At 36.0% G+C, this 15,548-nt stretch overlaps 1 protein-coding gene across 4 annotated transcripts; it reads left to right on the top strand.

Moving 5' to 3' along the window:
* Nucleotides 1-7,017: 7,017 nt before the first annotated feature.
* LPPBETA (Phosphatidic acid phosphatase (PAP2) family protein) lies at nt 7,018-11,951 on the top strand. Of its 4 annotated transcripts, none has more exons than XM_016333107.3 (2): nt 7,018-7,817; nt 11,749-11,951. In XM_016333107.3, the coding sequence occupies exon 1, from the start codon at nt 7,130-7,132 to the stop codon at nt 7,814-7,816; it is 687 nt and encodes a 228-aa protein (XP_016188593.1). In that variant the 5' UTR covers nt 7,018-7,129; the 3' UTR covers nt 7,817; nt 11,749-11,951. The 4 variants fall into 4 exon arrangements, with proteins under 4 accessions (XP_016188593.1, XP_016188584.1, XP_016188576.1 ...); XM_016333098.3 differs by lacking the exon at nt 11,749-11,951 and adding an exon at nt 8,123-8,391; XM_016333090.3 differs by lacking the exon at nt 11,749-11,951 and adding an exon at nt 8,062-8,391.
* Nucleotides 11,952-15,548: the final 3,597 nt, after the last annotated feature.

Below are 15,548 nucleotides of genomic sequence, written 5' to 3'. Positions count from 1 at the left end.
TAATTATGACTTATTCAATTTAGTATTTATAAAAATAAATGAGGTCACCGTTATATAAGTTATTTAATTTGAAATAGCATAATTTGTTATTATAATCAATATATATATTACCCACAAATAAATTAAGAAATTAATAAATTTTCTAACAATTCAGCCAAAGAAAATATTTGCAATCACTTGCAGAGTAAACTACCCTTTTTACCTATAAAAGTTGAAAATGCTGACATATTTACCTATAAAAGAAAAAATTACCATTTGTACATATAAAAATTGACTTTTACAAGCAAAATTATCCAAACCCTAAAAAATTAAATAAAATTCCTCAACTACCCTTCTCTTCACCACTACTACCATCGTCTCCTCCCCCCCCCAATGTTCTCCGCGACCAAATCCCAACATCGACCACATCGCCGCTCAATACCACTGGCTCGCACTCCTCCTCAACCGTCACCCTAACTGTAACACCCTAATATTCAAATCTTTATGCTCGAGTCATATGTCAATGATATTACGGTGGTACGACCCTCAAGGTGGATTTTTATTACATAATTATAAGTATAATTGGAAGGATTATTAGTCGAGAAGCCTGAAAAGAGTAAAAATAAAATCGCGAAAACGAATCACTCAAGCATCAACAACTAAAAGATAAAGCGTGAAGTCAAAAACGATATAAAGATAAAGGCATGAAGGAGAATAAGAGAAGGACAGTATATAGATATATAATATAAGTAAATAGCCATTATTCACGACCCGCGAAGTTTAGGCTGGCTAGGGTACAGTATGAAAGTAGTTGACAACAGTATCTCCTAATCTCTCCCAAAAGAAACATAAGAGCCTCTATAGGCAAGTTCAGAAGAGTTCAATACATAATAAAGCTTTTCAAAATAAAGGTGGAGAGATTCTAAGCAAATATAAAGTAGAGAATATAAAGATCTTCGCCATCTCTCAGATGAACCACAGCTCACTTCTGAGCACCTGGACCTGTATCTGAAAAACAAGAGATATATACGGAATGAGAACCTCCGACCCATGGGTTTCCAGTACGGTAAAAGTGACAAATAAATACAATGCATTGCAATAAAAACTCACTAAGCATCCTAAACTTCCTTTCACCAAATATTCATCCTATGGTCTCGCTAATCCATAAACACGCAACTGTCATAAGGGAATGATAAATCTAATTTATATTCCTCATGCTTCCCAACTTTCTGACTCTCCAACAACACAGGATTAGAATCATAAGCCAAAACATCACCAGTTATTTTTTCTCAGCAATTCTATATCAACACTTCATACTCTCACTTGGAGCAAGTGAAATCACTTTACTGCGTCTACCCAGGGAACTCATATGATCTCATTATCAACTTGGAGCAAGTGAAATCACTTCACTGCATCTACCCAGGGAACTCAATTTATCTCATTCAATAATCATCATTTTAAATTAATCATATCATTATTCCATTTCAACAAGAATAGCCCTCAGCGTCAATCGACATCAGCGTGAGGGACCTCTCAGTTGTACAAACACAATCAATACAGACAAGTAATACACAATTAAGGTACAAGTAGAATAGATAGCATATATGATATAGCAATCCAAACAAATAGGCAAACCTAAACAATTCAAGCATATGCAAATGATGTATGCCTGTCCTATGGCTGATGAGTCTTATCTGTCGGTTATAAAGCCAACCCGACAAGTCCTGATAGCTAACCATTAGACTGTCCCTATTTAATTTATTATTTAATTAATTATGGTTTGACCGGATTTTACATTCTACCCACCTAACAGAAATTTTTGCCCTCAAAAATTCGCTATCAATTCTTCACATAAGAAGACTCATATTCAACCGACCTCTTACCATTCTTTAACTATTCTTCAACATCAATTCTAGCACTCCATTCCTGATTCCAACTAAAGCTATATCTATCTGTTATACTTTTAGCTTCTTATATGCTTCTCTCAATAACAAACCCAATGTTATGTTCTTCTTACCCTTCATAAAACCTTTAAGTTAAAACTACCGATTGATATCATAACTTAAGATTTCTAAAAACTTCATGTTTTTTCAGAATTCTGGCAGAATCTCCCCTATAACTTTAGGTTCACCGCCCTTCACGGTTTCCCTAAAACCAATCTCATTACAACATCAGCATTTCAATTTAATGTTTACCAAATTTGTCTTTGAATCCAATCATTATACATTTCAATCTAAATCCAAGGTCATCATGATCATATCGTGATACTTATCTCTCAAACATGACGATTGGTACTCACTTATCGCCTAATTCTAATTACACACGGACAATCATTTTCGTATCCACCCCGGAATCAGTCAAAGTTCACAGCCACATTCAATTCAAGTACCTGAGAATCATTACTCGCATTAACCCACTAGATCCTTCAAGTATTTCAAATTAAGACATTCTAGTCAACTTTACACCTCCTATGCGTAACTATCCTGTGTTACTGCATCCGCTGTGCTACTCTGATTTCTCGTCTAGTGCTAATCCTATCACTTATTTCCTCAAGTACTAAGCCACAACATAGCATGACCGACATTCACTAGATTTCTATCTATGATAGTCAAAAATCAAATACCAAATTATTCGTACTTTTAATGCGTTGTTACCAATCTTTCACTTACCTTTTCCCGAACCGTCGGATCTAGCGGTATCCCCCGTCGTCATGGTGAACACACGACCCGGCTGTTGGGCCTTAGTAGCATTCCGAGTGGCCTTCTCAAGATAGTTCCAAGACATGTGTCCAGCTCCTCTACAACTATAGCAAAGTCCCAATCCAGATCGACACGGAGTTCCCGGATGATAGCTTCCACACCGCCTGTAAGTCATCTCATTCTGAGGTTGCTTTCCATACCTCCTCCCTTGATGATTGTTGTTGTTGTTCCTTCGGGAGTTGTCTTGGGCTTGTTGGGGCTGTGGGCTATAACCTGCTCTCTTAAAATCTTGACCCCTTGGAGCAAAGTCCCTTCCTCAATTCTATTGAAAAGGTCCCCTATGACTTTCTCTCTCTGCAGCCACCTTTTTCACACACTCTTCAGCAACCCTGCTCTTATTCACCAACTCTGAGAAAGTTCTGATCTCCATTGGTCCCACTGAACTTAAGATATTGCTCTGGAGCCCTCCTTCATACTTAATGCACTTCCATTCCTTGAAGTCTCCTGGAGCTCCCTGACACATGCGGGAAAACCTGAATAGCTCCTCAAATTTGTCTATATACTCAGACACGGACATAGCACCCTGCTCCAATTGCAGTAACTTCAAGTCCTTGGCCGTCCTAGCAGAATTCGGAAAGTACTTCTTATAGAACTCCACCTGGAAGGCATCCCAAGTGATAGGGTCATCACCTTGATGCAGAAGACGTCGGGTTCCCTGCCACCAATGCGATGCTTTCCCAGTGAGCAGATAGGTACCAAATTCAACACACTGCTCTTCAGGTACCAACTATGCTTGCAATGCTCGCTCCATAGCCTAAAACCAGGTATCGGCTTCAGTCAGATTGGTAGTTCCCTTGAACTTGGGTGGATTAATCTTTAAGAAAGTTGCTAGTGTCATCGGGCCCTGAGCTCCACCATCGCCATTGCCATTATTGTTTAGTTGTTGCCCAAGAGCCGCTGCAGTGGCCTGCATAGCAGCAGCCATGTTCTCCAACGCCGTCATAAAGTATACCGGGTCATTTGAATTGATTCCCGGTCCCTGAGCACTAGTACGACCTCGACCGCATCCACGAGGCGCCATTTGGTTCCTGTTCACACAAAACAAGTGATATCAAGGTGATCAGTCTCAATATCTCAAGTCAAGTGCTTCAATTTACCAGAGGTGCATTCATGAACTTCATGCTAGACGTATCAGTTAGATACCCTAACCAGCACAGGCACAGACTCAGAGTATGCATTGAAGCATAAGCAGTTCCATCCCTCAGGCTCACGAGGACGAACTGCTCTGATATCATAATGTAATACCCTAATATTCAAATCCTTATGCTCGAGTCATAAGTCAATGATATTACGGTGGTACGACCCTCAAGGTGGATTTTTATTACATAATTATAAGTATAATTGGAAGGAGTATTAGTCGAGAAGCCTGAAAAGAGTAAAAATAAAATCGCGAAGATGTATCACTCAAGCATCGACAACTAAAAGATAAAGCGTGAAGTCGAAAGTGATATACAGATAAAGGCATGAAGGAGAATAAGAGAAGGACAGTATATAGATATATAACATAAGAAAATAGCCACTAGTCGCGACCCGCGAAGTTTAGGCCGGCTAGGGTACAGTATGAAAGTAGTTGACAGCAGTATCTCCTAATCTCTCCGAAAAGAAACATAAGAGCCTCTATAGGCAAGTTCAGAAGAGATCAATACATAATAAAGCTTTTCAAAATAAAGGTGGAGAGATTCTAAGAAAATATAAAGTAGAGAATATAAAGATCTTCGCCATCTCTTAGATGAACCACAGCTCACTTCTGAGCACCTGGACCTGTATCTGAAAAACAAGAGATATATACAGAATGAGAACCCCTGACCCATGGGTTCCCAGTACGGTAAAAGTGCCAAATAAATACAATGCATTTCAATAAAAACTCACTAAGTATCCTAAACTTCATTTCACCAAATATTCATCCTATGGTGTCGCTAATCCATAAACAGGCAACTGTCAAAAGGGAATGCTAAATCTAATTTATATTCCTCATGCTTCCCAACTTTCTGACTCTCCAAAAGCACATGATCAGAATCATAAGCCAAAACGTCACCAGTTATTTTTGTCTCAGCAATTCTATATCAACACTTCATACTCTCACCTGGAGCAAGTGAAATCACTTCACTACGTCTACCCAGGAAACTCATATGATCTCATTATCAACTTGGAGCAAGTGAAATCACTTCACTGCATCTACCCAGGGAACTCAATTTATCTTATTCAATAATCATCATTTTAAGTTAATCATATCATTATTCCATTTCAACAAGAACAGCCCTCAGCGTTAACCGACACCAGCATAAGGGACCTCTCAGTTGTACAAACACAATCAATACAGACAAGTAATACACAATTAAGGTACAAGTAGAACAGATAGCATATAGTCAGGTAACATAGCATATATGATATAGCAATCCAAACAAATAGACAAACCCAAACAAACAAAAATATGCAAATGATGTATGTTTGTCCTATGGCTGATGAGTCTCATCTGTCGGTTATAAAGTCAACCCGACAAGTCCTGATAGCTACCCATTGGGCTGTTCCTATTTAATTTATTATTTAATTAATTACTATTTGATCGGGTTTTACACTAACCCCTTCGCCGCACACTTCCCTATCGGTGTCGGTCGCGACTCAACAGCACCTGCACCACCATCACCAGCATAATCATCTAACTCAAGCTCAACCTCTGGATCTAAGGATATTGCGAGCAGTGTGAATGATCCGTTGGGATGGATAAACCATCACTACCGTTAACTTCATCATCCTCGCCATCTTCCATCACCGACAAACTTAATTGTCTGGCCTCAGAATTCAAAACCCTAACGGAATTCATAGAGTGCGTGAAGAGACTTCTGTATTACGCATCTTTGCTCCACTATTCGACGATTCGGATAGGATTTAGAGAAGCGGATTCGGATATGCACACACACTCAAAAGCTGCGACTTTTTCAAGGGTTGATCGAAAAATGGTGTTTGAAAACAACCTAGTTGAGTCCTTCTTCAATTACATTTAGGTTGTGAAGGAATCGTTATCCCCTTTGGGGGTATTCAGAAAGTTGCAAAGGATCTTGAGCATTGCTTCCTGTCTGGGCAAAAGAATAAGGGCACGAAAGGTGTTTGTTTAATTGTCCAGGTGAAACAAGGTGGTGAATTTCATATCTGCGATGTGAAGAAGAAGAGAGGGTTGTCAATGAAGGTTCCCTTAAAGGTTCCTTTGAAGGCTTTCTTGGGTATTTTCTCACAGAACTCAATGAGTGGTAATGGGAATGCGAATGCGAATGTGAATGGTGATGAGGTGGATAAGAAGGGTGATGGGTCTTCTTCTTGCACCAATTACTTGAAGTTTCCAGTGACTTAGTCTTTGCTGATTAATGATTTCCTTCCAGCTCTCCCAGCTCCTTTCAAAGCTGGTGGAAAAGGAGGCAACGGGGTTGGAGTTTCGGAAGAGGTGGAAAGTGAGGGTGAAGCGGAGCCTGCGATTGAGATCGGAGTCAAAGAGGTGGAGGGAGGAGGAAGGGTGGTGATGGCAGTGGTGATGATGATAATGGCAGCAGTGATGGTGGTAGTTGGGAAAAAAAGTGGTGGCAAAATTCGGGATTGGAGTAGTTGAGAACATTGAGAGAAAAAGAGAGAGGGGCGAAGAGACTATGGTAGTAGTGGTGGAGAGAATGGTAGTTTAGAAATTTTATTTAACTTTTTAGGGTTTGGATAATTTTGCTTGTAAAAGTCATTTTTTATGGATATAAATAGTAATTTCTGTCTTCTATGAATAAATATGTTAACGTTTTTAACTTTTATGAGTAGAAATAATAGTTTACTCTTGCTTGTATATAAGAAAAAATAACACTGATAATTTTTACTTTTCAAGGAAGATAACAGATGAACCATCTCTAAGGTTCGTCAATGTACCAAATTCTAGCAATGCCACATCCATTCTATGGAGACATCTTATGTCAAGATTTTGCTCGTGCTTCTTTTCAAACTTGAAGCAACAGTGTATTTATTCCTGTTCGATGTAGGAGAGTTAAACTTGTGCCTTGACATTCCGTTAGGTTGGAGGGAAATCTCAGGATCAAGGTTTCGATTTGGGGGAAGATTGTAGGTTTAAAGTTCGATTTGGAGCAAATTATTTAAGAAATTTTTTTGTCAAGGTTCTTTATAACGGTAAAATCTAGGCAATATAAACCAACTGCCACGTAGGATAATTACCAACGGTGAATGAGTGTTTAACATTTGAGCACATATGTCAAACGGAGACCATCTTTTGTTGATATTTGTTTACTCAATAAAAATAATCCCCAATAAAAAAAAAAGAAACGTTGTCGTTTGGGGTATTCATTGTTTCGTTTGGGCCTCCCACGTCAAATCGGACCACACTAACCAGCCTAATCAGCCACATCGCCATGGGCCATCTTAACCAGCCACCACCAAAATCTACCGCCGCCACATCGCCACCACAGCCTTTCTTACTCCGCCTCGACGCCGCCGTCTCCCTCCACGTCCACAACCTCACAAAACCCTTCGCCCCACGCCTACTTCTCCGCTTCCTCGAGCTCCTCGCCGACTTCCGCTTCTTCTTCCCCGTCTCCGTCGCACTCCTCCTTGCCTGTCCTTACTCCTCCCCTCTCCGCCGCCACCTCTTCCTCCCCCTCGCTCTCTGCTCCCTCCTTGACCTCATCTTCATCGCTCTCCTCAAACTCATCGTGCGCAGATCCCGCCCGACCTACTCCCACCACGGCGACTACAACGCCGTCGTTCCCGTCGACCATTTCTCCTTCCCCAGCGGCCACTCCTCCAGGGTCTTCTTCGTCGCCTCTATCTTCTCGTTCTCCAAACTCCGCATGGTTGATGCTATCGCCGATCTTCACCATCCACGCCTCTTCATGATTATCGACAATTGGTTCGGCGGCGAAGTGGTCTTCGCCATTAACGCCGTTGTAACCGCCGTTTGGGCCTGGGCTTCAGCCACCGCCCTTTCTAGGATCGCTCTCGGGAGGCACTATGTTCTGGACGTCTTCTTCGGGGCTTGCTTCGGCGTGCTAGAAGCTTTGTTCACATTGCGATTCCTCGAGATTCAAACGTGGATTTGAGGTAAGAAAATGTTCAAATTCGAAACTGCTGCGACTGAATGGAACCAGTTATCGTTAGGGAAATCGATTAACAATGCTGCATTTTCCATTTTATTATTTAGATATTTATTTTTCTTTGACATGAGTTGGAGATTTTACTTGAGGAACAAGGTTAGAATCCTTTGAACTAATTAAGCGAGAGTGTGACTGTGATTAATCGAATTCATTTTTGTTTATTAGATTCTGCTCTCTCTATTTGGTTGCAGTGAATAGTGTATGGTTTATCTACAATGCGCTAGATAACGTGTCAATGCCCATTCTCTTTAGGAAATTGCTAGTTGAAGAGACACACTGAGAGAGAGGGAGGTACTTGGTGCTGATCGGAAAGAAACAAGGCCGATATTTTTTGTTTCCTGACAAGTGAAAATTGCTTTGCCAAAATGGTTGTAACTATAATTGTTTGTATGAAAAATTATTCTTTTTCTGTAGTATGATACTCAAGGGCTTCTTATTGTTTATTCCAGATGTCTAGAACCTTTTTCTATCGAGCAATGCAACACAACTAGAAAGGCCTAATCCAAAATTTTTTTCGAAAATCATGGTGCTGGCTGGATGATGTGATTTTGGTTGAGCAAACATTTCTAGTATAGTGTGTGCGTGTTTTTTTCTTCTTTTTCTTTTCTTTTTCTTTTTTATGTATGCAGTAAATGAGTCATTCATTGAAAATATCTAGATATACCATTCTTTAGGATGCTGTTGTTACTAATTATCCGTTTCATGAACGTATTTTTATTTTTCCCGTTTTCAACAAAGGGAAAATAAAATCAGCTACATGTGTTGTTTAAGTAATTTTCAATGTATATTTTGTATTTTAATATGTATTCTATACAGATGAATGATTTGATAGCTGATTTTTTGTCTACACATAGCATGGTGGTTGATTTTTTTTACTTCTCCTCTGTTCACCTCAATTTATTTTATTTCCTTATAATCTAGAGTGAGCATCCATACAATTCTGATCATCTTATGTACTTGTACAATCCATTTTATTTTGTCCATATGTTTCAGCCTGGGGATGCGTTTCTTTCTTTTCAGAATTCACATGGCATAGCCAAATAATATAATTAATCGGAACAAACGATGGGGAATGGGACTACATTTTAATGTCTATTTCAATTTTCAAATGTTGTATGGCCTTTGTCCCAATTATGAGCCAGCAGAGTTGTGTGAGAGAAAATTGAGTACATTTGGAAGCAATAAATGGGAAGGAGAAACCAAGGGTTACTAAATTAAGTGTTTTGGTAATGTATTATGAATAGGATCATTTGTCATAGGAAAGTGAAAGAGTTAAATGATAAAACATTATTAACATATTTATTCTTGAATTGGTGATTGATATTCTTCATGATTACGGTTTTTCTATTGTGTATAAAACTTATTTCAGATGTTAATGATTAGGAAGATTCTTCTTGTTTGTTAATCATGGAGAATTAAGGATGAGGTTCATGGAGAAGGTTGTTAACCAACTCTTTACGTGCATTTTTTTCCCCCTTCTTTTTATTTTCACTTTTCAGATATTTGCATATGAGCCAGGCTTCACATGAAGCATTTAGTCATTGACACTAACTCTGACATATACCAAATTATTAAAGCTTTAGGACATTGATATGACATACACACATGATAGATACATACATATACTAAAAGTTTTAACGAAATAGCTTCAAAACTGGTAATCTTCTTGTGTATAATATTTAAGACTTACCATTTATAAATTTCAAATTATCAAGATTGATATTTCTATGCCTCTTTCCGTAAGTCTTGTGTCAATACATGTTATTTTTGTGCCTCTACCAGAAAAGCATGTGCAAGCACATGTCTAGTAGAACTAGCCATAACAAAATGGAAATCAATTAGATTGATCATCTAAAGTTTTATCTTCTACATTGACAATGAGTGTAGTCTCCAAAAATAGATTATACTGGTTTGATGTTGGATACTGGGTTACGTGTTTTAATATTTGAGCTGGTCTATCAAAATAAAAAAAAAAAAATAAGGAAAATAAAAAACATGTCCATGTTATGTCTCCCATGTGTCCGAGCAGTGTTCTATTCGAAAAACAAATAAAAAATATATTTTTATTGGACACATGTATGCTAGTAAGCTGGCACTGCCATGCTGCTTTACATTGACAACTGTGAAGGTTAGCCATCCTCCCTGCCCCCTGCCCCCTGCTTATCATAGTTTTGTCTGTACTATTTAACCATTAGATCTCTCTCCTTCCCCCTCTGTGGGGCTTAAAATGAAAGCAATGGAATGATTAGTTCTAAGTGGAAAAATTTGGCTAAATTTAACATGCTTGGTTGAACTTCTATTAGATTGATAATGATGGAGTCTGATGGTTGTACGCCTCTTAACTTCTAATGATTTAGGTTCACATGGAGTACATTGAACTTGTGCCTGCCTGGACTGAGAGAATGGATTCTTCCTAATTTGTTTTCAGCGGGTAATGAAGCCCTGAATCCTGGATATTTTAGTGCATTTGCATCTTGGTTATCACACTCATAATTTGGAGGCCTTAGTGGCTAACATTTTGTAAATACATGGTCTGAGATTCTTCATCATTCATTCCTCAACTACTATTGCTTCAGTTCTGTATTTTTGTAATATATCCCCTACCATTTAACTTTCTGCCGTTCTCTACTCTTCCTTAATTCCAAAATAATTAATCTAGACATGTGATACATCCCATTCATGGTATAACAGATCCTAGTATCATTGTTTTGCAGCTTTTTGTCTCAAGTTCCCTTCAATCTATAGGATGCATATATGCAATTTGTTTCTGCAGTGTGCAAATTTGCAGCCTCTGTCAGAGGTTTTTTATTTTTGCAGAGGTCCTGACGCATAGACAATTGGTTCTATATTAGCATCTGAACAGTGAATACTTCAAACATGTGATCCTCTCTGACAATTACTGCCAGGATCTTGAGTTCGTTTATGTTTAGTCTATATCTCAGATTACCACTTTCTCTGTTTGAATTCTGATATATAGTTATCATCAAGATTCATGAGAACAATATAATAATATGATATTTAAAAGTTAGCATATGCCCAAACGTCACCCTCTCAATTTATTGAATTGGATCAAACAAAAGGGGTGCTTCTATGATTGGATTTGAGGGACCGTGTGTTTGTCTGATGTGTCTGGTGCTGATTGTAAAATTGAATCAAGACCATCATCAAATTGAAGGATAAAAAGGTTGTTAGGTGGGTTCGCTTCTTTAGCATGTGCACTCTTACCGTGTGTGGTGCTTTTATTTTGATTAGATGTTATTGGTTGATTGATTGATTGCTGATTGGCTTTACTTTAAAAATTTTTGTATGGCATTAGCATTCATATCATAAACTTTCTAAATTAGCGCCAGACGTTGGTGGTTGTTATTGCTGTGCTGGCGTCTTCATCGCTATTGTTATTGATATATGCTTATATGGAATACGTGGAACACACCAAAAGATGAGTGAAAACAAGTCATTATTTTCGGTTTCATATCATTGACATGACATGTGGGGACTAATTCGTATTAACTCAAACTCCAAGAGAATTTTGAGCATATAAATTTGGAGGGGGCATGCATCCAGCTTCATGTTAGTCCACTTAACAGTGACAACTTCTCCTGTTTTTAATGTCTCTTTCTTCATGCTTTTTACTGAAAAATAATTGCATCAACATTAGAGCTCGAGGTTCATTTACCATGTAGAATTTTTTTTTTTCTGTACCCGCATCGTTTTGCATATATAATAGACTCGCCTCTTTATCATTTGATGGAGTGTGAGACTTAATTGATTTTGGTCTCGTAATTAAATGGAGAATGAATCAATGTAATTGAAAGAAGCATATAACAATTTTTTTTTCTGTGAAATCGTGAATAATAAATTATCTTGGATATTTTAAGGGGGATGGAGTCCATCCGAAAAATTGAGGGGCCTACCAGGTACATGGAGGCACTGCAGGCCTGCCTGGTATGTTAATAATACTCCTAACTCCTAAGTTACTGCTGTGAGGATTTGGAGTGGTTGGGAGTTGGAACTACGTATTTTGTGGGACACCTGCATTTTCTATTTTTGATATTCTCCCGCATGATTGTTTCCTTAGTAACGGTGGATCTGGCTCTCTGTATTAAACAATTTTCCCTTATTTAACTTTCTAGACGTTTCCCTTTCTAAGAGCAGTGATTCATAAGACTTGAAGTTGGACATTGTCAAATGCCTTGTTTTGTTCTTCGCCAGGAGTTATAAGCAAAAAATAAATTCAAATTGCTTCTCGGCAAAGAAAAAAAAAAATGCTCAGGATTATATTACAATTAGATGCTTTATTGATATAAATCATTGAATTTTAATATAAGTTAAATTTGCTTATTTTTTACTCACTCAATAGTCATTATGAGAAAGTTTAGGGGACAACACTTTTATTAAAATTTGTCCAGCATTTAGCTAGTAAAAGAAAAAGAGTAATTTTCTACTATTAAATGAAATATCACACTATTAAAAATATTATTAATGGCTAATTGATGGCTATAACTCACAAAATCTGTTGGTCTCCTAGCACTCCTCTAATTATTATTTCTGTCAAATATTTGATTATATTTTTGTAAACAGTGTAACTTGCATTTTAATTAATTATTTTGATACTTATGATTTTGTAATATTCTCTCCATTTTAAAATAATTGTTTTGGTTTTTTTACACATTAAAAAACTAACGTAATTAGATGTAAAATAGGTTTAGATATATTAATTTTTTTGAATGTATTAAAAAAAGTCAAAAAATTATATGGAAGCGGAGTACAAAAAAGAAAAGGGAATTATCCTTTTTGGCGAGAAATTTCAACTCTATATAAACAAAATTTTAGGATTTGGGCATTATCCCACGGAATCCATGTTTTACGGTTCTAATATTAGTTTTTTTTTTAATGAGTACTTTTGTCAATATTTATAAAGTTTTTGGTACAAATAGTTATTTTTTTTATTTATTACAATGTTAAGGGAACTAGTATGCAGTGGTGGCAGCAAAAACAATGATCTTATAGCCCCTTAAAAATATGTCTTCATAACTGAGGGTTGTTAGAGATATAATGATATACATGTCTCTCCTAATAATCAGTTTAAATTATAGAGAGATGTGATTTTACTTGTTTGTTTTTTAACTTTACTTTGAAAAAATTTAAACATTTTAAATGATTCAGATTTATATTTCATAAGATATAAAAAATCATATCTAGACATATGATCAATTGAAGGTGATAAAATAAGAATATCCTTCTTGACTTAAGTTTTTATAAGTCTATAAATATCTGTATGTATCAATTTCAATAATTTTATAGTTCTTTCTCCATGTCCAACAAATAGAATTTTTGTCATTTTTTCTTTGAGACTAAATTTCACAAGTTGAATATGATTTATAATTATATTTTTTAAGATAACCTTTTTTGTAGATCCTTTTCTCCCTTATATGACAAACCTACAATGACAAAGGTATGATTCACTTATTTGATTATCCCTTTCTCTTTTGAGAGTAGAAACATGCATATGAGAATTACTATCCAAATTAGAGAAAGATATAAATGTCATATTGAATATAATCATTTACATTTAACTCATTACCAAAATAAATAGAATAAATATCATTTTTAATATTAAAATGAAACCCACTCTTGTCTGACAAAGAAATAGAAATAACGTTTAATTTGCAAAAAAAAATTGAAAACATAATGACAATTCTCTAATACTGGTGTCTTGCTTGTAAGCATTACTAAAGAAACTGATCCTAAAGTTGTAGTAGCAACATTTGATCTGTTTTCAATCTGAAAATAAATTTCTCCTTTTTTTTAACCACCTACTTACTTGTAGTCCCTTAATTATGGTCACCTCCATATGTAATACTTATTTCGAAAAATTAATTGTAGCTAAAGAAAATCATGAATATAGTTTTCAAGCGTGTCTCATCTTCCTTGATTTTTAGAAAAACAAGGTACTTCTTACAATTTTTTTTTCAATTACCATTATCTTTTGAATAAAAACATTCAACATCATTTTAGTTAGCTTTTTCTTCTTTGTCCTTGAGTTTTGTCACAACACCTTTAGGTGTAATGGGTTTCTTTTTGAGATTATGCTTTCCATTTTTTTTTCTTTTCACTTTCTTTTCTTCTTAGAAGAGTTGTCAACTATTATAACAACTCTTTTATTTTTCTTAGATGCAATTTGATTCTCATAATCAATTAACATGTTGAGCATCTTATGTAGATCATAACTTACTTGAATTATATTAAGACTAACAATGAATATTGAAATAGTTTTTGGAAGAGACTGCAATATCAAATCTTATTTTTTTGTCCAACATGCATCCCAACTTCTTAAGTTATTCAATAAGATCAATCGTCTTAAGGACATGAGGTTCAACAGGAAAGTCCACAAAGCCAAGGTGGATCTAAAAGCCTTTGACAATTGATATCAAGCTATCTTGCTTTCTGCACCATACATATTTTTAAGATATTCAACCATAGTTGGCGGATCTATATCTTGTTGCTGCCTCTGAAGATCAAAACTCATAGATGTCAAAATGATACATTTGGTAATAAGGCAATCTTTCTTATACTTTTCACAAGCCTTGTTTGTCTCATTATCAACACTTTCATCCTCTTTAGGAACTAAATGCGTCATGGTAGACTTATTAAATTTATCAACAAACCTTTCATCCATGAAATTATTCTCAAGTTGTGATACCAATCATCATAATTGTCTCTATCCAATTTGTTGTTTTTAAGTATGCCACGCAATAATAGAACGGGTATGTTATTCATGGACCTATTAGAAGGAAAAATATGAGTACGTATCTACAATTATAAATAACAATATAACACTTTTCACTATAAATATTATTATAGCAAGTTAGAAATATTTTTTCGTTAAACTAAATACAAAAATATTAAAAATTATGAATGAGTATCTTTGTTGTCAAGTCATTACCCTATTAGGAGTGTTCACTGTAACACCCTAATATTCCAATTCTTATGCTCGATATAACACCCTACCACACAGAGTCTTATGCTTAAGTCATAAAATGGAGGTGGTGAGGTATTACGACCTCTAAAAGTAAAATCTTATATATAATATAGTTAAAAGAAGTTTTATCTAGGAGCCTTTGAAGGAAAGTTAAGACAAAAGCATTAAACAAAAAAGGCACAGTACTCTCGTAAACGTTAACATAATCGAAGCAAGATAAGAGTAAACTAAGCATGAATATATATACAAGAGAGTTCCAAGATATAGATAACAAAACTTCTAACCCGGCTCGCGAAATTAAAATCGGACAGAGCATATAAACATATCTACATATATACATGAGAATCCCAAAAAGACCCAAAATACTATTTACAAAACCTGTTTCTCCAAATCAACCTCTAAGAGGGATAAAAAATAATATATACAATGAAGATATAAAGTATATATATCTCAAAAACCAAAATAGAATCCCCAAAAGGCTAAAATCCTATATATAGTTAAAAGAAGTTTTATCTAGGAGCCTTTGAAGGAAAGTTAAGACAAAAGCATTAAACAAAAAAGGCGCAGTACTCTCGTAAACGTTAACATAACCGAAGCAAGATAAGAGTAAACTAAGCATGAATATATATACAAGAGAGTTCCAAGATATAGATAACAAAACTTCTAAGCCGGCTCGCGAAATTAAAATCGGACAGA

This window comes from Arachis ipaensis, chromosome B1 (assembly GCF_059453495.1).
Source record: "Arachis ipaensis isolate K30076 ecotype BB chromosome B1, ASM5945349v1, whole genome shotgun sequence".
NCBI classification, from domain to species: Eukaryota; Viridiplantae; Streptophyta; class Magnoliopsida; order Fabales; family Fabaceae; genus Arachis; species Arachis ipaensis.
The sequence above is the reverse complement of the archived record's forward strand: the minus strand, read 5'-3'. Positions and strand labels throughout refer to the sequence as shown.

Excerpts from the sequence above, each read along its gene's own strand:
- LPPBETA (XM_016333107.3), top strand. The coding sequence starts at position 7,130 with ATGGGCCATCTTAACCAGCCACCACCAAAATCTACCGCCGCCACATCG.